The 23,198-nt window shown below is 34.2% G+C and overlaps 1 protein-coding gene and 1 long non-coding RNA gene across 3 annotated transcripts in view; both read left to right on the forward strand.

Annotated features, from left to right (window-relative positions):
• Positions 1-23,198, forward strand: part of LOC127878428 (uncharacterized) — a 34,786-nt gene that overhangs the window by 868 nt on the left and 10,720 nt on the right. The window contains exons 2-3 of the mRNA XM_052424953.1: positions 19,761-19,943; positions 23,019-23,192. Coding sequence (XP_052280913.1) covers positions 19,761-19,943; positions 23,019-23,192 — 357 coding nt within the window. The remainder of the gene's footprint in view (positions 1-19,760; positions 19,944-23,018; positions 23,193-23,198) is intronic.
• LOC127876133 (uncharacterized) lies at positions 3,912-8,144 on the forward strand. Of its 2 annotated transcripts, XR_008047667.1 has the most exons (5): positions 3,923-4,046; positions 4,174-4,435; positions 5,822-5,962; positions 6,411-6,584; positions 7,582-8,144. It is a non-coding gene; the product is annotated as an uncharacterized LOC127876133 (long non-coding RNA). The 2 variants fall into 2 exon arrangements; XR_008047666.1 differs by having other exon boundaries at positions 3,912-4,435.

The raw sequence follows: 23,198 nt of genomic DNA on the forward strand, positions 1-23,198 counted from the left end.
CAAATGTCAGACAAGCGGAAACCTTATCTCAGAAAGCCTTGGTAAAGCCAATATCCTAAACCGGCAATTCCAATCTGTTTTCTCAGGAGTCTCCCTTCTGTCTCTATCCCAGCTATGCAGAAATACCCTAGGAAATTCACCTTATCCCACCATGCCCAAGATAGAAATAGACCCCAAAGGAGTCTTGAAATTACTTCAAAACCTTAAAGTAGATAAGGCTGCTGGCCCAGATATGATCAAACCCATTGTCCTCAAGGAAAGTCCGGCATGAGATCCTTGACCTAGTGTCACTGATTTTCCAAAAGTCCTTAGACTCTGGTCAACTCCCATCAGATTGGACGAAGGCAAACGTCTCTCCTCAATTAAAAAAGGTAACACTAGCGACCCAGCAAACTATAGGCCCATATCACTTACATGTGTCCTATGCAAACTACTAGAACACATTATCGCATCTAACCTATCCAAACACAGCATACTCTATGAGCTGCAACACGGGTTTCGCGAAAGGCGGTCCTGTGAGACTCAGCTTGTGGAGTTAGTGGATGACTTAGCGAAAACTCTTGCATCAGGTAAACAGACAGACCTAATCCTACTGGATTTTAGTAAAGCCTTCGACAAAATCAATCACCTCAAATTTCTGCATAAACTTAAGATACATGGTGCCTCTGACCAGACCATATCCTGGATCCAGTCCTTCCTAATCGGCAGATCCCAATCAGTCGTAGTAGATGGTACTAAGTCTGACCAAGTCCCAGTTACCTCTGGAGTGTCTCAGGGATCTGTCCTCGGCCCTCTCCTCTTCCTCCTATACATAAATGACCTCCCTTCCCTTGTTACATCCCAAGTTCGCCTCTTTGCTGATGACACTGCCATCTATCTTACAGTGGCATCTGAGGTGGACTGTCAAAGGTTACAATACGATCTCCGTAAACTAGAGAAATGGGAAGAGCTATGGGACATGGAGTTTAACCCTGGCAAGTGCCAGGTTCTCCATGTCACACGGAATCGTAAGCCCATTGCGTACCAATACAAGCTCCATGGTCAAATCCTATCCCCAGTTAAGGACGCAAAATACCTTGGTGTTGACATTTGCCATGATTTAAGTTGGAACACACATATCTCCAGGATCACAACAAATGCAAACAAAACATTAGGTCTCCTCAAACGTTACATCAAGACAAAACATGACAAGGTCAAACCAATATCCTATCAAACACTAGTACGTCCCCAACTTGAATATGCTTCCCCCGTATGGTCACCACACACTCAGGTCAACAATCACAACATAGAAATGATTCAGCGGCGAGCAGTCAGATGGGTAAAAAATGACTACTCCCATTACACTAGTGTCACACAACTGCAAAATACACTCAACAGACGCATAGATGCCAAACTTGTCCTTTTCTACAAAGTCTACCACCATCTTGTGGCCATATCCCTCCCATCTTATCTTGAAGTCCCAACCAGGTTAAACAGACTCATGCATCCCCTCAGTCTTCGTCAAGTCCATACAGGTTACGATTACTTTAAGGATGTTCGATCGTTTCCACTTTACGGTAATTGATTCACTATATCGTGAAAATTAAAAACCTTTATATATTTTCACGGTTTCAAAATATTAGGTTGGAATAAACGAGTGTAAATTCTAGTTTTACTGTTTTGATAATGCGCCTTCAAATTTTCGGCATTTACATATTTTCGAGATTTACTGCATTGAAACCAAGCGTTCGATTGCTTGACGTCACTTCGTGATCGACATCGATGAAACGGTCCTCGGATGTTTCGCCCCCAAGACGTTTCCGCCCTGGTCGTTTCGCACCTGGTCGTTTCGCCCCCATATTAGGTGCGAAACGACCAGGGACTAGGTGTTGAGTAGTTTAATTGGTGACCATTATATAATCATCAAAGAAAGTACCCTGAATCAATAATGTAAGTATATAGTGGAACACTAGGTGTTGAGTAGTTAAATTGGTGACCATTATATTCAATAATGTAAGTATATCACGCATTTATCCGACAAAGGGTAGGTGATAAAAGCAATTAGCCACCATAAGTATATATATTAATGTAAAATGAATGCAGATATTTTTTTAATTGACTTGATAATCACAATCCAATCAGTTTGATATGAGTATCTTTTATAAGCGGGTTATATAGATATAGATATATATATATGAGGCAATTGACCGTAAATTTAAATAGCATGAGTCTTAAATTAACAATGCATTTCATTCCCTCATTATGTAATTGTGATAAAACAGGTGTTAGTTATGGTAGCTATAGCGCTTACCATTTGTAGAAAACGAAATGTGAAAACATTTGGAGATCTGTATTAAAAGAATAACAGTGCTGCTATATATTGTAATGTAAATAATTACGACTCATTCAGTTTATAAATGTGCTTTGCTGTAATTTATTATTGTGTGCTATGTTTACTCGAATAAACTATGTGTTCTGTTCTATTATATTCCAAAAAATATTCATGTAGTGCAATTTCATATTTAATACAATACAATGTATGGATATAAAACAGTTGGTTTCTTGTATGCGTGATATTCTATTAGTATTACTATTTATTAAATTCAATTAAAAAAGACTTTGTAAATGGAAATAATAATAAGAAAGTGATGACATGTGTAAATAAGTAGTAGTGTTGCTTATTTTATCTAAATAGCAGCGATAGTATATTTATTATCTCTGTTATATAATGTACTTGTGTATAGTAAGAAATTCTAGTCATAAGTTGATGGTATATTGAATATATTTTGTGTATAGAATCTATTATATAGGAAAAATACAGAAAGCCACTGTTAACCAGTTCACTTAGGTCGTCGCTCTTTTACACCATTTTTCACTATGCGCATTAGTACCCAGTTTTACAAGCACCAGTGTTGTATCAACTTCAATATTTTATAACAGGTGTTTAACATAAGGTTAACAGGGGCAAATCTGTAAGATTGGCCATGCATGTTTGTAAATTGTGTTATTTTATGTATTATTATATTGTACATGTCATGGACGAGAAATAAACCTTGAAACTCTATGTTTAAGTCGTAAGACATAATTGAACATCTTAATTGCGATAAGTTCCATTGAATAACTTGACAGCTTACGCACAAAGTGGTGCTTAGGCAACAATCAATTACTGACACCCGCCTTCGATTGTCAATAAATAAACAAATCAGTTTTCTTTTAAAGTGCTCCCTAAATGGATATTTGATAAACAGTATGAACAGGTGTTATAAACATGCCATTCAATGCGGACAGCTTATCTTAACATTGCCACTAATCCGATGTTGTTGCGTAATATTATTTTAACTATCAGATAAAGATCGTCGTGTATTTGCTTCACAGTAAAAATGATTTTTAAAATGTCGTTTTTTTAGGGTTATTATTATTATTTATTTATAATGAAATGATAATTCAACTTGTTCATCTATGTACTTGATTTACTAATAAAACGATATACATTTACTTATTATAAAAAAGTTATTATATAATCCATCGATATATTATATGTAATTAATTAAATAACATTGCTATAGTCTAAGTAGTTTTGTATGTAGTTGACAAAAAGACAGTAATTCATCAGTACTTAATCTATAAAATTATATCTTAAATTGTAAATAGGTCAGAAAAAATATCTCTTTTTAGTTTTTTGTTACTACTCTAGAGTCTAGACTATAAGTTTAGTCATTGACGTGATAAATATCCTCTTAATAAAATTATATAATTGTCATCAATTAAACTACTCAACAACTATTGTTCCGCTAGTATGGGGGCGAAACGACCAGGTGCGAAACGACCAGGGCGGAAACGTCTTGGGGGCGAAATAGCTAGGGTGCGAAAAGACTTGGGCGCGAAACGTCTGTAAATCGATGAAACGCTTGCTTACGCCGTAGATGTTATTTTCTGTGCAAATGCAAGCGTCTATTGATAACGAAACGATAATTTGTCAACAATGAGAATCAGATACTTGGCTTAATAATTTTCATTTAAAATGTCTAATTTGGATATAATTCGGAATACAAAACGAAACTTAAAAGGTATTGAAAACAACAACGTTCAAAAGAACAATGTGGATTTCAATAGAAAGACTATTTCCACCGAAAATCAGGATTTCCGGTATGACCACTGTTATTTTGACGATTTTTCTATCGGTTCGTTGGTAAGCGTGACCACATGTGACAACAGCGATGCTAGTTGGATATAAAATTGGTAGACGTGTCGTTGAACTCGACACATTGACCGAATCGCTTTTAGCATGCAGTGCTTGTCAAGTGCCCATGAATTTACTTAACACTGTAGAAAGCATGGATTTCGGACAGGCATGTGTTTTGGACATACAGTTTAGCAATTGTGGTGCAGTAAATAATGCGGCTACTGGACGGAAACATGGCAGAGTTTATGACATGATCACAAAGCTTGCATTTGGGTAAGACTTCTTTGTCTTTTTGGTACATTGGTGCTAGGGCTGCAACAATATACCGGTATATCGGTATATATCGCAATACGCAATCCGCATATTGTATTGCGATATGATTTTCATCATACCGGTACGAAAATTTTACAAAAATTCATTCACATTTCGTCCAGAAAAGCCATCCGAAATAATGATAAAAAGGTAAACAAAACAAAGCAGTGTAAATTATTTTTTACGTAAAAATGGCATTCTAAAAAGTGTATTATACGGAGTAGCGTTGTTACATGGGAGCATTCATTCGATGCTTTTGAACAGATTATCGTTGAATTAATTGCGCACAGCTGTAAATGTTTCGTTTGATTCTGATTTGAGCATTATTTGTAATCCGAATTTCGGAAACACGCTTCCAAATTTGAATGCTAACGCGACAATAAAAAATTATAGCATCAAATAAAAAGTGCTTTATCCTTTGTCTCAATAAAAAGCGCGCGAAAATTATACAGACATGTAGAACGTCGCATGGAAAGTATGGGTGTATTTTGTGTTGTATAAAAACGGGAACATCACGTCAGCTGAATTACGAGTGTTCAGTGGGAAAAACGCCCCGGTTGGACGTTATTTCATCACATCTTTAAATAGTAACAATTGCAAAAATGTATTTGATACTTAAGAAAATTTGCGAATGTTTGTGTTTCTTATTATTCTTGAGCACATTTATAGTAAATATTTACCTGAATTTGCTTTAAAATTGGAATTTATGGGATTATCGTGTAATTGGCAAGTTATAATTTTGGTACAAGTTAGCAATATATTGCGATATATTGCAATACAGGTTTTTGAACTGACAATATATTGCAATACGGTTTTTGGCGTATTGTTGCAGCACTAATTGGTGCATTATATCATGATTTATTGTCTAAATTACTGATACTTTTGAATACATTCAGATAGTTATCTCTAAGTAATTCGCGTGTAGTCTACATGCATACATTTTTTATATTGTACTTGCTATATTTTTCCTTCATATTTTGTCTGATTTACTGCCAGTAAACACAATTACAGTAGAATGTGAATGGTTGTCCTTAGTTAAACATGTATATTTTAAAGTGACATAAGTTTATTTTCTTCCTGCAGTCCTAGTTATTAATACCGGTAATAAATATGAAATTTTACAAGTTTACAAAACATAAATATTCTCAATTTGTCAAATACGTATTGGTTTTGAAAATAAAGGGCTTGCATTAATTATTATTTGTGTGTATGTAGATCACTAGGTCTTATAAAATGTTGTAACTTTTGTAAATTAGTGACATTATTTCATATTATTTTATTCCGCATAAGCATATTCTAGCATTGTGCATTGTCAACTGTTCTGTCATTTACTGCAATCTGTTTCAGGTAAATCAAAAACTGGGTGTTTCACCTGGGACTTTCACATCGAAACTGGCCCTTCTCCATGACCTTCAGCACAAAAAAAGAAAGGCTATAGCTGTTACTCGTGCAGCAAAACAGTGACGCATAAGACTTAAAACTCGAACGGTATTTTTAATTATGGGCATTTTATATTTAAAACACAGTATTCTTCATTTGTATGCCCCCAATTGGCGACATAGTTTTCGCACTGTCCGTTGGTCGGTCAGTCCCTCACACTTTTCGTGCCTGTTCTCTAATTTAAGTAGTTTTCATCCGATCTTCACCAAACTGGGTTTCTTACAATTGTATGGATTATTTTTTTATATAGTTACAAAGTTGGAGTTTGGGGCATCCGTGTCGTGTGGACACATTTCTTGTTGTAGATTGTATCAATAGATCCATCAATTATATATGCAAAGTAGTAGTAACATTTAAAAGCATATGCTAATGTTTGTAAATTGATTATTGTAAAAGCATTAATGTGCTGTGTAATCATTTCTTTAAATAAAAATCGGAGATAACCCATGAAGGTGCAAGCAAATTTTCCAATTTGAAATTCTGTTTTTCTGTTCAGGCATTCAAAGGACAGTGCAAGAAGTACGAGCGGGACCAACATACAGTTCAAACATAGAGGACCAAGACGTTGAAGTTACAACTATACCCCCACCTATACCCAAGCCTGGTCCAGCAGGGCTAGACACTACTGGGAAGGAATTTGTTTTCTTTGATTTGGAAACAAGAGGGTTAGGTAAAGTTTATTTTTAACATATTCCTTATTCACAGTGTTGCACATACAGAAGTTTATCTTGGTCCAATTCAGGTATTTAGGTACTCTAAATCTCCAAAGTTGAACTTCTATTAAAAAATATACATATTTACTTACATGTATAACATAATTCAACCTGCTACTGCTGAGTAACTCAATGTGTAAGAGATATCGTGTGAATTGTTGGTCAACCTAGCATATGATTGAATTGCAACAAGAGTTATGTTCAGACTAATTTCTCATTTTGCTTTCATATAATACATCATTCTTAATCTTTATTGATAAAATGATAGTAAATACCACTAAGATGATGCAATGTTACATTACCCACAACTGGCTTTAGTACATTATTGTGCATCATTTAAGAATTTAAACACTCTTCTCTTCGCTTCTTCAGATTTATGAATACATAAGATCATTAGATGCCAACAACTTACTTTGATATATCCATGAATGGAAGAAAAGAGCGTTTCAATTTTCATAATAACAGTTATTATGCCCCCCTTGGAAGAGAGAGTTAATATTGTTTTGCTGGATGTTTGTCTGTGGGTAGATCATTAAGTTTCCGATCAATAATTTGTCAACTTTTTCACTGATTGGCTTTTTACTCTCCATGTGCATAGGGATAATTGGACAGTATATAACCCCCATTTAAATTATGGTCACTTAGTCAAAGGTCACAATAAGTGTGAAAATTGTTTCCGATCAATAACCCTTCAACTGAAAATTCTCTTAAACCACAATGCATAGAGAATGAATGTGAAGGAACCTCTTCTACGATTGTTCACATTAAGCTTAAAAAAAAGTCCTGTCCTGGTGGGGGGCAATGTTTTTACCTTTTATATTTATTGTAAACACTTCAAATGTATTTTAAGAAGTTTACATTGTACTTGGGGGAGCGACCCAGGGCTCTGTGATTAACGGGGCTAAAATGGATTTTGTGCAATTTCTATTTAAAATTTTTGTTTTGTTTTTTCAGAGCACACTTCTCACATAATTCAGATAGCTGCAGTGCATTCAACTGGTCAATTTTCAACATATGTGATTCATGAGAAGAAGATTTCCTTGCAAGCGTCAGAAATAACTGGAGTGACAGTTGTTAGCGACTCTATGCTTGTCAAGAGACAAACAGTAACAGCTGTCCCCATCAAATCTGCATTGACAAGTTTTATAACATTCTTACAGAAATGTTCACCAATTATTTCAGTTGGGCATAATATAGAGTCTTTTGATTGTAAAGTGTTGCTCCGTGCTATCCATACTTGTTGAAAAATGTTTGAGTTTCAGCAAAATATTTGTTGCTTTTTAGATACTTAAAAATGTTAAAGGAAATATTACCAAATATGAAATCATATAAGCGGGAACATTTAGTTAAAGACGTCATTGGTGAATTATACATGGCACATGGCGCTATACAGGATATTTTAGCTTTACAAAAGTTAGTGAACTCTGTTCCTGTTGACCAAAAATTGTTAACAAATATTCATTCAGCTTTTACCGAGCAGTGTTAACATACAATGTGTAACTAAATGTTGCTTCCAACATCAAATCTTTACAAACCATAATTGATACAAAAGTTATAAGTCAAGGTGTTGCAAGGAAAGTTGCAGGAAGTGGATTTCAACTTAAACATTTGAGTCCTGTATCAAAAAGAAACGGACTGAGTGGTTTGAGAAGCCCCCTGTCAGAGGTTACAAACGGACAAATCAGAGTAACAAAATCAGAGAAAATAATATGTACAATAGCGAGTTATTTGTTGCCTGACATCAAACCAATTGTAATTTGCATCTTGTATATAGATAAGCTATGAAATCTAATAGCTGTTACATAATTGTTTTTCCTTCTCGATGACGAACATAGTTGTGATTCTTATGTCAGTTGTATTTCTCATGTTTCACCTAAGTTGTAAGATATTTTTGGCAGTGCATTAAACCACAGATGGTGTGTGAAACATAATTTCCCAGCTTATTGTATTCTTTGTTGTTTTAAGCTTCACTGGCCAAAGGCCAGTGGGGCTTATGTTATGATTCTGTGTCCGTCGTGCGTGCGTGCCTGAACGTTTTCTTTAAACATCTTCTTCTCCTAAACTACTGGTCCAATTGTGATGAAATTTCTTAGGAATGTTCCTCTTTCAACGTTGTTCAAATTATGCCCCTGGGGTCAAATTTGACCCTGCCCCGGGGTCACAAAATTGAACATATGCTTATATAGGGTCTATTTTGTGAAAACTTCACATATTTTTTCGTCCATAACCATTGGGCCTTGGGCTTCCAAATTTGGTATGTAGTGGCATCTTATAGTCCTCTACCAAGTTTGTTCAAATTATGCCCCTAGGGTCAAGTTTGACCCTGCCCTGAGGGTCACAAAATTGAACGTATGCTTATATTAGGCATTTTTTGTGAAAACTTTAAAAATCTTCTTGTTCATATTAGTATGGCATAGGGCTACCAAATTTGGTATGTAGTGACATGTAATAGTTCTTTACCAAGTTTGTTCAAATTATGCCCCTTGGGTTAAATTTGAAACTGCCCCGGGGGTTACAAAACTGAACATATGCTTATAAAGTGCTTAATTTGTGAAAACTTTAAAAAAAAATTGTCCATATCTAATGGGCCTAGGGCTACCAAATTTGGAATGTAGTGACATCTTATAAACCTCTACCAAATTTGTTCAAATAATGCCTCTGGGGTCAACTTTGACCCTGCTGCGGGGGGTCACAAAATTTAATAAACGCTTATAAAGCACCTATTTTGTGAAATCTTTAAAAATCTTGTCGAAAACCATTCTGACTATGGCTACCAAATTTGGTATGCAGGAACATCTTAAAGTCATCTACCAAGTTTGTTACTTTGGGTCAAATTTGACCCTGACCCGCGGGTCACAAAATTGAACATTATATACGCTTGTATCTTGCTTATTTTTTGAAAACGTTAAAAATATTCTTGTCCTTAACTCTACATCTAAGACTTAGGGCCACCACATTTTGTATGGAGTGAGATATAGTAGTCCTCTACAAAGTTTGCTCAAATTATGCCCCTGGGGTTAAATTTGACCCAGCCCAGGTGGTCACAAAATTGTACATGTGCTTAAATAGGGCCTATATTTAAGTATCTGCACATGCGGAGAATATTTGTTTCAGTCTTTTTTCAGCAGTGGAGCGATACAGGGCCATCATGGCCTCTTGTCTTTAAATACACATCACACAGTTCTAAAAATAATTTTAAAATACCTAGTACATATGTTCAATTTACAACCAACAACATGGGTAACAGGTGGGTGGGTTAATTTAAGATGTTTATTTGAACATCAACATTGTTTTTTCAGTTGTTACATCTGAAATATGTTCATAACAATATACATTATAAATATTTCTACGTGTATCACATTTCAGTTGATAATTTAATTGTTATGGAGCAGTTATTATATAGATGTTTTAATTACTATTACAATGTTAGTCATTGTATTTTTGAAATTAAGTCCATATTAAAATTTCTATAGCAAAAAAAAATCCACGGTGACCTATCAATTTCTTTACTTCATTTTAATGCTTAGCTAGTTTCCTTTAATTATTGAGAACTTCACATGAATATGAATATTACATCAACAGAAATATGTATCTGTATTGCATGTTATCTATTTTGAACTGTGCAATAAAAAATTCAAAACAAACAAAAAACTAGTCATACTTATTTCTCATTATTTTTTACGATTTCCATAATTTTTGGTTTTAAAACTGTTCACTATGATAATACACATGTTACAGTTGCTAATCTAATGCAATCTCAATACTATTATGCCATTTTAAATGTATTACACAAAAACATTTTACCGTACCCCCAAATTTATGCCCCACAAAAATGACCTTTTTTCAAACGCACATGGCATTTAAAAACCTTCGTTATCTCAAAATTATTCACGGTGACCTCTCTTTTTTATTTTATATTAATTTCAGATACAGATTCATTAATCACCATACAAAAAATAATAGCATTCCGGATATTTTGAAAAATTTCACAAAACGATCGAACATCCTTAAGTACTCTTTCTTCCCCCAGACCACAGTATTGTGGAACAGGTTACTCCAACCCGTCGCAATGCTGCCTGACCCTGAGAGCTTCAAGCAGGCAGTAGCCCAACTTAGCCACTAAACCCATGGGAATTGTTTTTATCCATTTTTATCCCTTGTATACTATATGACTTTTAAATCTCCTAACAATCTAACAACACTATCCTTATTATTGTACAAATTCTGAAAGATATCTTTCTCAGCTTTTACTCTTTCACTTTACTAACAGCCAACCACACCCTGCCCATAATAATCGCGAGAGGCGTGAGGCAGTACTACGAGATAGATAGTCTAAATTAAATGTTAATGGAACATTACGACTTTAAGTATCTGTGAAGTATTATATATCTGTGTCAATTTTATTTCAAGAACTATTGATGTTAAGAGTGCTTTATGACACTAAAAAGAAGCAATCAAATTTTGAGTTCTGCAATAAGTGAATTGAAAGAAAATGTTTCACCATTAAATTGATTCTAAGGCCATAATTGGCAGGGAAGACCTTTTCTCCTCCCAATCTTGAAATATGTTTACTCATGTCGGATGACATAATCTCATGTTTTTTTGCTCTTAAAATAAACAGCAATTAGATTGACCAAAGAGATTATATATTTGCATTTTTACTGTGTGATGAAACTCCTCCTATGGCTACAGAGGATGATAGATTGTGGCTTTCAAATAATAATAAATTGTCAAAATGTGTATTGAAGTGAAAATCTTTTTTTTGTCATAAATACACATACTTTATTGGGTGGAAAGGACATCCTGGCATAAGCATAAAGGTGTATTTATCTTCTGCTGCATGATGAAATGCATGCTCCGTGAAGCTGTACCATATTGCCCTAAGAAATACACAGCAGTTATACTGTTTTCAGACATAAATGACTATAACTTGCTGCCAAGAAAAAATATTTATGTAAATGGTCTAAAAGTAATGACCTTTTTAGCTCAATTGAGCACAGTGTGCTCATGGTGAGCTTTTGTGATTGCATTTTTTCTGTTGTGCGGCTTATGGCGTAAACATTTGCCTTGTTAACACACTAGAAGCCGCATTTATTTTCCAATCTTTATAAAACTTGGGCAAAAGATTTGACCCAATGTTATCTTAGATAACTTAGAAAACTGGCCTGGTTGGTTGATACACATGGCCACCAGGGGGTGTGGCATTTTTCCTTATATGGCTTTAGTAAAACCTTGTCAACACACTATAGGCCTTATCAATTGTCAGATCTTTATGAAAAATGGTCAGAAGATTTAGCCCAATGTGATCTTGGACAAGTTTGAACATGGTTTTGGTCGGTTGAAAAATATGGTCACCAGGGGGTGGGGCATTTTTCCGTATATTGCTATCTTAAAACCTTGTTAACTCTCTAGAAGTCACATTTATACTCCTATCTTTATGAAACTTGGTCAGAGTATTCAGAGAGGGTAATCATGTGACAAACAAGATGGCCACATCAATGGCATGATGCAGAGACAGGTATTTTTCGCTGTTTTATGCCCTTTATTACTTGTAGTAATTGTTCCAATTCAGCTCACTTTTCAGTCAAATCAGCAAAACAGAGTTTAAACCAATTAGGTTTAATTTCGTATAAATATTTGCTCTTTAATTTATCTCTACTTTACTCGCTGCAAATTTTCTAAGCCAGAGGCAAGGAGCTGTAAGTTTGTGACCCACTAAAAAATTGACCAGTCGCCAAATGCGAGATCGCTCCGCCCACTAAGTTGTGTTTTCATAAAATGCTTTATCAATTACTCCGACAGTCTTTGTTTGTCGGACCATGTGGCCGCAATAAACGAAATCTGATTGATTATTTCGTGAGTTTGATTGACAGCTGGCGACTGGTCAATTTCACAGCGAGTAAAGTCAAATTATGAGCGAATATAAATAAGATATACGAGCTAATCACTTATTTTCCAATATGGCTGTAGAGTGGGATTTTAACAATTAATAAAAGTAATAAGGGGTATTAAATGGCGAATAGTAAACGTGTGTTGGCATGGACTTTGCCATCTTGTTTGTCAGGTGATTACCCCCTCTGGAATTTGCCCCTATGATAGTCCAAATAATTAGACGTAAGCTACCCCGCTTACGTCTAAACGGCTACCGTCGTTTTCCTGTAGCAAATTGAGTTCAACTTAAACTTCAGTTTTTCTCGTTAAATCTTTGCTTATGCATAAAATTATCATTAATTAGACATAAATGTGAACGATTACCTCTTAAATGTGTAAAAATTGTGCTTTTAAACCACTTATGTTCATTTTTAAAAATAAACATACACACCACACGAAGTGTGTTTGTCGTTTAAAGAATTGCATTGAATTATCTTGAACGAAATTTTTTTTTAATAGGTTGCACATAACCAATTGTTGTTGTACAACAAACCACATCACTTTTTAGCTTTCTGTACTTTTTAATTAAATGAAACCTATATGTGTGTGTTATAACTACTAGTTGTATCACGGAGTGTATATTGATAGGAGATGATTCGAGTATTTGACCCTTACTGTAGTAAATTCAATCTTATGCAAAAACTATTAATCCGATTTTATTGGTTTATACGTTATCTTGTTGCTTATTAATTCCTCTTTAAAAAAAATATACGTTTTAGTATACTCCCGTTGTTATTAATGGATTTATAGCGAGATAAACACAAGAAATACACATTTTATGTTTTACCACCGCGCGTTTTACCGTGTTGTGGCTATCGATCTTGTACAATTAGCGTACAGCGAAGCGCCGAGGTTATACATTTTGATGTACCCACTCACGTCTTTTGTTGAATTATAGTTTCATTTCTCGGCCGATTTTGACAAATTATATATCATTAGAAAGCTTACGTTACGTAGTAAACAGATATATAAACATATATTAAGTTTTTCTTCTGATTTCGACAGCCAGGCGAGTTATAACTTTAACTTTTGCAAATATCATACCGTATTGGAGTTTTAGAATCTAGATTTACGGTTGACATGTTCGTACTTAATACCAATTTGAAGCGTTCTTCTGATTTCGACAGCCCGGCGAGTTATAACTTAAACTTTTGCAAATATTATACCGTTTTGGAGTTTTAGAATCTAGATTTACAGTTGACATGTTCGTACTTAATACTAATTTGTAGCGTTTATATTTGAAGTTCAGTTTTAAAAATTACATCTTGCTTAGGAGAATAGAATTCTGTATACGATAGAAAAAATTGTTTAAAAACGAAAGTAATTAAGGAATGAAGGCGGAAGAAAGTAGCGCGCGTTCCTAACGCACTGAACTGATGCTACGGTCTTGGCGATTATGCTTTTTTTTAGAAACCGGCCATTGAATTTCCTTTGCCATGATTATTATATTTTTTATGGAATATATTGTGGTATTTTGTTCACAAAACATATCAATGAAGCTTATTATAAATAAATCTTAATAAATTAACGATTTCAGCTCTTGTTTATAACACAGAAAGGGTGATAAATTTATGATGAAACAGCGTATATAGCGGATCCTCTCGATTTTATTCGGCTTTGCATGCATACTTGAAATAAAATGGGTGTCAAAAACATTCATCGTTTGCTGTTAATTATCAACGAGGGAATTATGTATAATTATATGAAATGTTATTTACCTTAAATTATCAATTTATTAAAGATTCTTGAAAATCACGGTCGGTGTTACGCGGGTCATTTCGCATTTTGACATCAGGGCATCATGTCCAACTATTCAAAATCAGATTTTTTTCATTGGGACGATGACGGCTTAGATTTAGACAGGCAGACAGATAGTTTATTCAGACTTATACAACAGTACATCGTCTTCAACTCAAATATATAAATTATTTTTAGACGAATTGTTAGGTGATTACACATATAGCAGTGATGATTCTGAGAATGTTGCCATGTTTCTTATCCGTGTAATCTAGAGTCCGTGATTTGAGCATTTTTATCGCGGTGTTCAATAAAAGATATCTCAATAATCTTGTTTATTGATAGATCTGTGGTTTTATTGCCCTGTGTTCAGCACAAACCAATTATCTCTTTATGATCAGATACTGTGCCGACCAATACTAAATAACACGATGGTGTCATACGCCACAGCAGGGACCTATACTTGTGATCATGGAGTCTTAGTGCAAGACTTAAAAAAGTATGTTGTTTCGCTTGCGGTTGTTAAACCCAAAACGGGGCTTCCCAGCTGGCACAGCTGCTGAAATTCGGATCTGAATACCTAAACTTATTCAGACCTTATTCTTAACCGTTGCGCGTTTTACGATATCGGATTTTAGGCGGGAATACAACTCAGTGAAACTATTCAATTTCTTTTACAACATTAAGCATATTAACAGTTATTGAAATTAACAATATCAGCGACATCTTTTTAAAGACTAAGCACCTTTTCAAGTATCGAATTTAACATGTCAATAAAATATGTTAATACCAAAAAAGGTTTCATTTAATATTGTTCACATTAAACCTTTAAATGAAAGTGTCGCTTTAACTATTTTCCGCGAATTGTTTGCTAAAAACAGTTAACAAAAAGGGCTACACGTTCTAATTCTTGATGAAATACAAAAATAAGTTTAACATAATTATTAACGTCCATAAACACACACGGCAAGATCAAAGTTTTAATGGAGAACTAATATGACATTCCACGTAAATTATTATTTTCGTCTAAATCGAATACTATATATAGAGAAACAATGTATTTATAACCGACCAATGAGGTAACATTATGCAACTTTCAATTTACACAGTGCTATATGGCAACGGTTACCAGACAACTCGGCCCAAAGCCAACTCGCCCCAGGTCAAGTCGCCCCGAAAATCTGGACAAGTCGCCCCAAATATGTTGGACAACTCGCCCCAATCGAAAGACAACTCGCCCCAAATTAAATGACAGCGTGCAACGAAATATTTTGTCATATATATAAAACTCTTTGTGAAAAAAATGTATTAAATAACATTTTTGACTTAAAGACTTAAAAAGGAATGGTGAATACACAAAACGAATAATACATGGGGAAAAAAATAATAATAATAGAAATGTATCATATTCATAATTTTATTCACAATTTATAACAATTACAGACTCACGATACTAACATTTGTTTTTATTGAAAACATACAAAGCATCAATTTTAGGATATTAAATGAAATAAATAACACAGATTTATGAATGAAAAGACAATTCAAAATATTATCAAATATTTCCATTTATTAACTCATTTTAAACTCTGCCAGGGATATACCTATGATTTAATAACAAATGCATAGTATGAACATTCAACGACAATATGGGATGACACTTTAAAGAAATAATACATGAGCCGCGTTTTGAGAAAACTGGGCTTAATGCACGTAAAGTGCCATCCCAGATTAGCCTGTACAGTCCGCACAGGCTAATCAGGGATACCATAAAAGCGGAAAGTGTCGTCGCTGATTAGCATGTGCGGACAGCTTAGGCTTATCTGGTACGACACTTTACGCACGTGCATTTAGCCCAGTTTTCTCAGAACGCGACTCACATTATTTACAGAATCATACATTTGTCAGAGACAGATCGTAATGCAAACGCATCTAGTTTTAAGATCTTTAGTAAAGTACAAATTCTAGTTTCTAACTCCTGTAAAACTGTACACAATTTGAACGCTAGTACTGTTCAATTATGCCTATTTATGCACCATAAGAGGAGAATTTTTCCCCAACAGTTAAAGACACGGCCATTTTCAGTGAACTGATATATTTCTTGTATAAATGTATTTATCTATTTATCAATTGTCTACAAGATAATTAAATTATTTGTGTAACTCAATTTCAGAGAACAACCATTGACGGCTGCCGTCATTGAATTTCATACAATCGATGCCGCAACTAATTAAAAACCGTTTTCACGCCTTACATAGGAACGTCGACTAATTAAAGAATCAAATCAGGAACCGAATTAAATAACAATTATACACATGTGTAAACGTATCTTTAAATGACACATATTTATTTATATGTTATACATGTTAAGCAGTCAAAAGTATATTTTAAAATGCCAATATGGGTGTAAGACTCGCGTTTCTGACACCTACTGTTTGATGTTATCTATTACAGTAATTGATAGAAAACACTTATTGATTAACACGTCTGTAATTCTCAATTAAAGGTAAAGTGTAGACAACATCGGTTCATGTTTGTATCTCGGGTACGCCCTATTTATGACACATATTGATTGATGTTATTATTTACACTAATTGACACTAATGGGTAATAAACACTACCGGGGTTAATAGAAGATCTATCAATATACAAAGATTCGTGCCAAATCTGAAATTTATACTTTATTAGAACATTTTAATACAGAAAAAGATTTAATTCAAGCACGTACACAGTATCTTTAAAAAGTGTGAAGGTGGATATTAAGAAATAAGATCCATATTCGCATGACACTGGCAGTATACACGCATTTTCGATAAGAAGAGGCCAACATAGAGTACGATTTTTACAATAACTCAATCAATTATGAAAAAAATATTAATAAACATTATTGGTGGTAGTATTCGTCTTATTTGATAATATGATATTTCTTTATTTAGTGTCGAGTTTTCACGCCTTTTTTGACAAAGTAATTATTTTCAAAATAAGCGACTTATGTATATACATGAAGGATATTAAATAAAAGGTTAATGTAAATTCTTATCATAAATATAAAATGCACATTTTATCATAATATTCAATCATTTCAGCAGATAGTAATGTTCAATACTAAGGATTTATACAAACGTTATACAAACGTATAAAATATATTTGTACTGACAAGTAAAAAAAACTGTAATATTAATATCAATATTACACCATGAGCAATAGTTTAAAGCGGTATACATCACCCAAATAACGCTAAGATAACGGTCCAGTGACTTCTGACATTTATCTGAAAGGTTTTATGATCGTTATCAGGTCGTAAAACACATCTGTTATGTGTCAACGGATTAACGGACATTGGTTGATTACCCGATAATATGCATGAATCCAACAATTTAGATTCATTATTTATGGGGAAACAAAAGCTGCCTGACCTAAAAAAATGTAAGACACTACAAATAATTATATTATAAGTTTACTTACCAGTATCACAGCCTATGTGTTGCCATCGCTCGCAGGCATCGCAAGAAACAGCACGTTGCCTCTGCCCAACTGTCTTTCCACAATTTATACACTTTGCCACTTCTGCCATTGCAGAAACACAAACACAAAACTAACTCACACTAGAAAATTAATGTATCCGACATCAAATAAGCACATATATGTTTGAACACATGGCAGATGCACTGCAACCCACACAACTATATAGCAATCGTATTCCAAGTCACAAATAGTATTGTCCGACACAAACAAAACACATACTTGGACTCATTCAGATACCCTCTTTATATATAGTCAAAAAAGCGTTAAACGATATGAGGTCGATGTAAATCGACCTCATATTTATAGGCGATGTAAATCGACCTCATATTTATAGGAGTACCCCTATGATATCTTGGACGAGTTCTAAAATGGTTCCATTTGGCTGAAAAACATGGCCACCAGGGGGCGGGGCATTTTTCCTAATATGGCTATAGTAAAACCTTGTTAACACTCTAGAGGCCAAATTTATTTTCAGATCATCATGACACTTGGTCAGAAAATATGTTCTAATGCTAAAGTGGATGAGTTCTAAAATGGTTCTGGTTTGTTGAGAAACATGGCCACTAGGAGGTTGGGCATTTTTCCTTATATTGCAGTAGAAAAACCTTGTTAACACTCTGTAACTTAGTCACATTTATAGTCCAATCTTTATGGAATGTTAATCGTTCAGAACATTTGTTTTAATGATATCTTAAATAATTTGGAAAATGGTTCCGGTCTGTTTAAAATCAAGGCCGCCAGGGGGGGGGGGGCATTTTTCCACATATGGCTTTAGTAAAACCTTATTAACTCTCTAGAAGTCACATTTATGGTCCAATTTTTCAGAAAATTGGTCAGAACATTTTTTTCTAATGAAGACTTGACTGCCTTATGGAATGGAAATTATTCTTTGAAAAATATGGCTGCCAGGGTGTGGGCATTTTTCCTTATATGGCTATAGTCAAGCAGTGTTAACTGTATAGGTCACATTTATAGTCCAATTTTTATGGAACTTTGTCAGAACATTTGTTTTAATGATAGCACTGCGGAATTCGAAAATAGTTTTGGTTAATCAAAAAATATGGCCACTAGGGGGCAGGGCATTTTTCCTTATATGGCTACAGTAAAACCTTGGTAACACTCTAAAGTCACATTTTTAGTCCAATCTCCACGAAACATGGTGATAAAATTTGTTCAAATAATATTTGGGCAAAGTTCAAAAATAGTTCTTGTCTGTTGAAAAACATAGCCGCCAGGGGGCTGGGCATTTTTTCTTATATGGCTATTGTAAAACCTTCTTAACTCTCTTGTTGATATTTTGGCCAAGTTTGAAAATGATTTCAGAAATATCTAGAAAATCCTTAGAGCAGTTAAGTTCCCTGAAGTCTCAGGTGAGCAACTGTGGGCCTCTGGCCCTCTTGTTCAATAGAATGATATAAATATTATAATTGAAAATACATGTATTGTGTAAAGATAATTGTTAATTTAAATTTTAAAAGTGAACTTAAGGAGAAAAAGAGCACACTAGTGGGGCTGTATTTTATGACCCACAGAACACTTATATTCAAAGAGCAAAGGCCCTCTCAGAGTACCAAATTCTTTGAACATACAGTTACATACTACAATGTATATGATTATGTTATTTAAACATATATGATGACTTTGCATTTTGTAAACGTAAGGGAGTACTGTTACCCAAAGCAAGGCAACAGTTTATTACTAAAAATCTAGAGCTTCCAATTTGGGAAAGTGTTGCACTGCAGTCTATGCAGAGCATACAGCCATGTGGATTTTTTTATAGAATTCACTCAAGACATATTGAACAAAATAATATTGTATTCATACATCATGTTATTGTGATGATTGGTTTACACTAATTTATATGTTTTAATTTCATTGAACATAAGATTAGATGTGATTCATATTTTTTTTTATAGCCAGATATGCCATGTCTTTTGTAGAATTCCACCAAGATATGGTCTGGCCTGAATCTAAAAGGTTTCTCCTGGAAGGATTGTGGAACATCATCATCACTTGTGAACATCCAGTCTCTGTCTTTGAGTCCCGACCCACTGGCTTTCCCAGGACCGGTCAATGTGGCAGCAGAATTCGTTGTGAAGCAATCACTTGTTGCTCCATTGAAAGTATGCTAGAAGGTTAACTTGTTAATTGTGTAATTATAATAATAATGATATTATTGTAACAATAATGATAATGTGGGTATATTGTTTTTAGCTTGACTATTCACCAAATGTCTGTGCTATACTACAGAGTCTACTTACTCAAATATTGGTCATATCACTGATTCTACTACAGGCATTCAATTGATACTTCACACATGTGTTCAGGGGTTATTTTTGAGGTCACTTGCAAAGTTTTGCTACTCTGAATTGCAATTTGGTAAATTTTTCCTCTTTTTGTATGTAAAAAATATGTTATGGTAAATGTTCAATATCTTCATTATCACAGTTTCTGTTACAGGTATTCAATTAAAACTTCGCAAATGTAAATAAGGGTCATTAGAAGACTTACCAAGTTAATGACTGTGATATGCAATTCATCAGAATTATGCCCCTTTTTTGTACATAAAAATTGGTTATCTAAAAATCTCCATATCAATGTTTCAACCAGGATAAGGAACAAATCCAGGACTCCTATTCCTTTATAAGTTTATCCTTTTATATAATTGAATATTTGATTTAGGATCCCCTTTTTAAAATATCCAAACTTTTAAACCCTTGAAAAGAAGTGAGGTTCTTTATATCATAACAAAATATCATATGTGCATCTTTTAAGAAGTGGAATAAATCAACCGTTATTTCAATACAATGATGTTGTTTTTTTTCATAAGGTATATTTAAGTAAGAGTATTTTTTCCCAGTTATCTTAAAAAAATACATACATGCCATATTCTTTTCAGCCATGAACATTTGTGGAGTGAAATATTTAAAAGGGAATTTTCCAAACTTAAGTTTCTAATATTAAAAGTATTCAATTGAAACTCCACACATGTGTTTGGGGTCATCCTGTGAGTTCACTGATTAAGCTCCAAAATTCTGACCTGCAATTCAGCAGAAATATTCTCTTTTTTTGTAATAAGACAATTGGATAAGTTAAGCGTGCAAGATCTTTATATCACTGTTTCTACCACAAGTGTTCAATTAGCCATTCAAACATGTAGCCATTCAAACATGTGTTTGGCGTTATTATACCCCCATTACCATTGGTGATGGGGGCTATATAGGAGTCACTTTGTCGGTGTGTTTGTCCCGAAAATTTCATCCGATCTTCACCAAACTTGTTCAGAAGTTGTATCTAGATGATGTCTAGGTCAAGATTGAATATGGGTCATGCCGGGTCAAAAACTAGGTCACTGGGTCACTTAGTGCATTTTAAGCCAAAAGTTTGTCCGGACCATAATAATGTCATTTATTGTTAGATTTTAAAATAACTTGGTACATTTGTTCACCATCATGGGACGATGTGTCATGCAAAATAATTATGACGATATCTCCAAGGTCAAAGTCACAGTTTGAGTTCAAAGGTAAAAAATGGCCATAAATGATCTTGTCCGGACCATAACTATGTCATTCCATGTGAGATTTTAAAACTACGCGGTACATTTGTTCACAATCATTGGAGGGTATGTCATGGGAACTAATTACGTCGATATCTCCAAGGTCAAGGCACACTTTGAGTTCAAAGGTCAAAAATGGCCATAAATGATCTTGTCTGGGCCATAACTATGTCATTCATTGTGATATTTTAAAATTACTCGGTATATTTGTTCACAATCATTAGACGGTGTGTCATGCGAAAGAATTACGTTGATATCTTCAAGGCCAAGGGCACACTTGGAGTTCAAAAGTCAAAAATGGACATAAATGAGCTTGTCCGGGCCATAACTATGTCATTCATTGTGAGATTTTAAAATGACTCTACATTAATTTTGTTCACAGTCATTGGACAGCGTGTCATGTCAACGAATTCAAAAGTTCAAAGGTCAAAATGACCATAAATGATACTGGCATAATAATTCTTAAAAATCGCCATAAATTTCCTTCTCTTGTTTTGTGAAGACAGCATGCAAAATATTCAGTGTCAATGCAGCATGTGGGGTATACGTCATGTCTGTGACAAAGGTCTAGTTGTATGAGGTCTCTGACTAAGTTCCATAACTCTGACCTGAACTTTTGCAGAATTATGTTGAATGTTTAATAAGATTGATCACTATGAGCTGTAAAAAATTGAATTAAATATTTGTTCTGTTTCTTTTTTAATGTTTGCATGCAACTTCACAATATATATTTTTATCTACTACACCTATTTTTAAGCTGACATAGGATTTCATTTGGGGCTTGTTGTGTCAAGGTGAAGGTCAAAAATTGATAGAAATATGTAAAAAGTTTCCGTAACTTAATTTATGGTGGAAATATTGTGCTTACATTTGTTTGTTTAGTTATGTGACATGCTGATATAGCGGTGAATTGGATTTGGGGCAAGTAGAGTCAAAGTGGCTATGAAGAAAAATAGGAAAAGAATTTCCTCTCAATAATGGATGGAGTTATTTCTCTGTGTGTGTAGAGGTAATTAACAAGTTGAGGTATGTTTTGATTTCATATGAGATCAAAGCCACGGTTTCAAAAAATGTATTTAGCAGTTTCCTCAATAACTTCAGATTTTATGTAGGTATGGTGCTGTAATTTTGTATTGGGTAGCGTATGTGCAAACCTTGCTACAGTTAATAAGATTCACCTAAATTTTCATGTTAACAATGAAAATCTAATTTCTTGCAGTGGTAATGATCATCTTTGTATTTACATTTACTATAAAGACCTACTATATAAGAATACAGAAAGTCGAACATGCTGTCTTGGGAAAGCTCATTTTCTTTGACAAGTGTTTGTTGATATTCATTTCAATATGGCCAATGCATGTTAACTTTAAACCTAGTAAGCACTTAAAAAGAGTTGAAGTTTTTAAGTGCCATTCCCATTCTCCACCCAAAAGGGCATTATTGTTTTAATTGAGGGTTATTTTAAAACTTAAGTGTATGCATAATTGCTCCTATTTGGAAAAGTTTCAAATAACAATCAAAAGATTTGTGAGATTTCTTGAGAAACAAACTATCCCATTTATGACTAAGAGATCTTCATGTATTTCAGATTGCGTATGTTTTATGAAGTGTTCAATTATTTATTTATTTTTTGCTATAAAAGGGTCAGTTAAAAGTGTACAAGAAGATATTTGGCACCTACATTGAGATTCCATGTGTTGACAATGTTGGCTCGTGCACCTATGATGACCTGTGTTCAAAGCTGGCTCCTATCCAGGGCCAGTGCCCGGACTCTCTGAAGAAGATTGGGATTGACTGCTCCTGCCCAATTGCAGCGGTAAAT

This window comes from Dreissena polymorpha, chromosome 4, assembly GCF_020536995.1.
Source record: "Dreissena polymorpha isolate Duluth1 chromosome 4, UMN_Dpol_1.0, whole genome shotgun sequence".
NCBI classification, from domain to species: Eukaryota; Metazoa; Mollusca; class Bivalvia; order Myida; family Dreissenidae; genus Dreissena; species Dreissena polymorpha.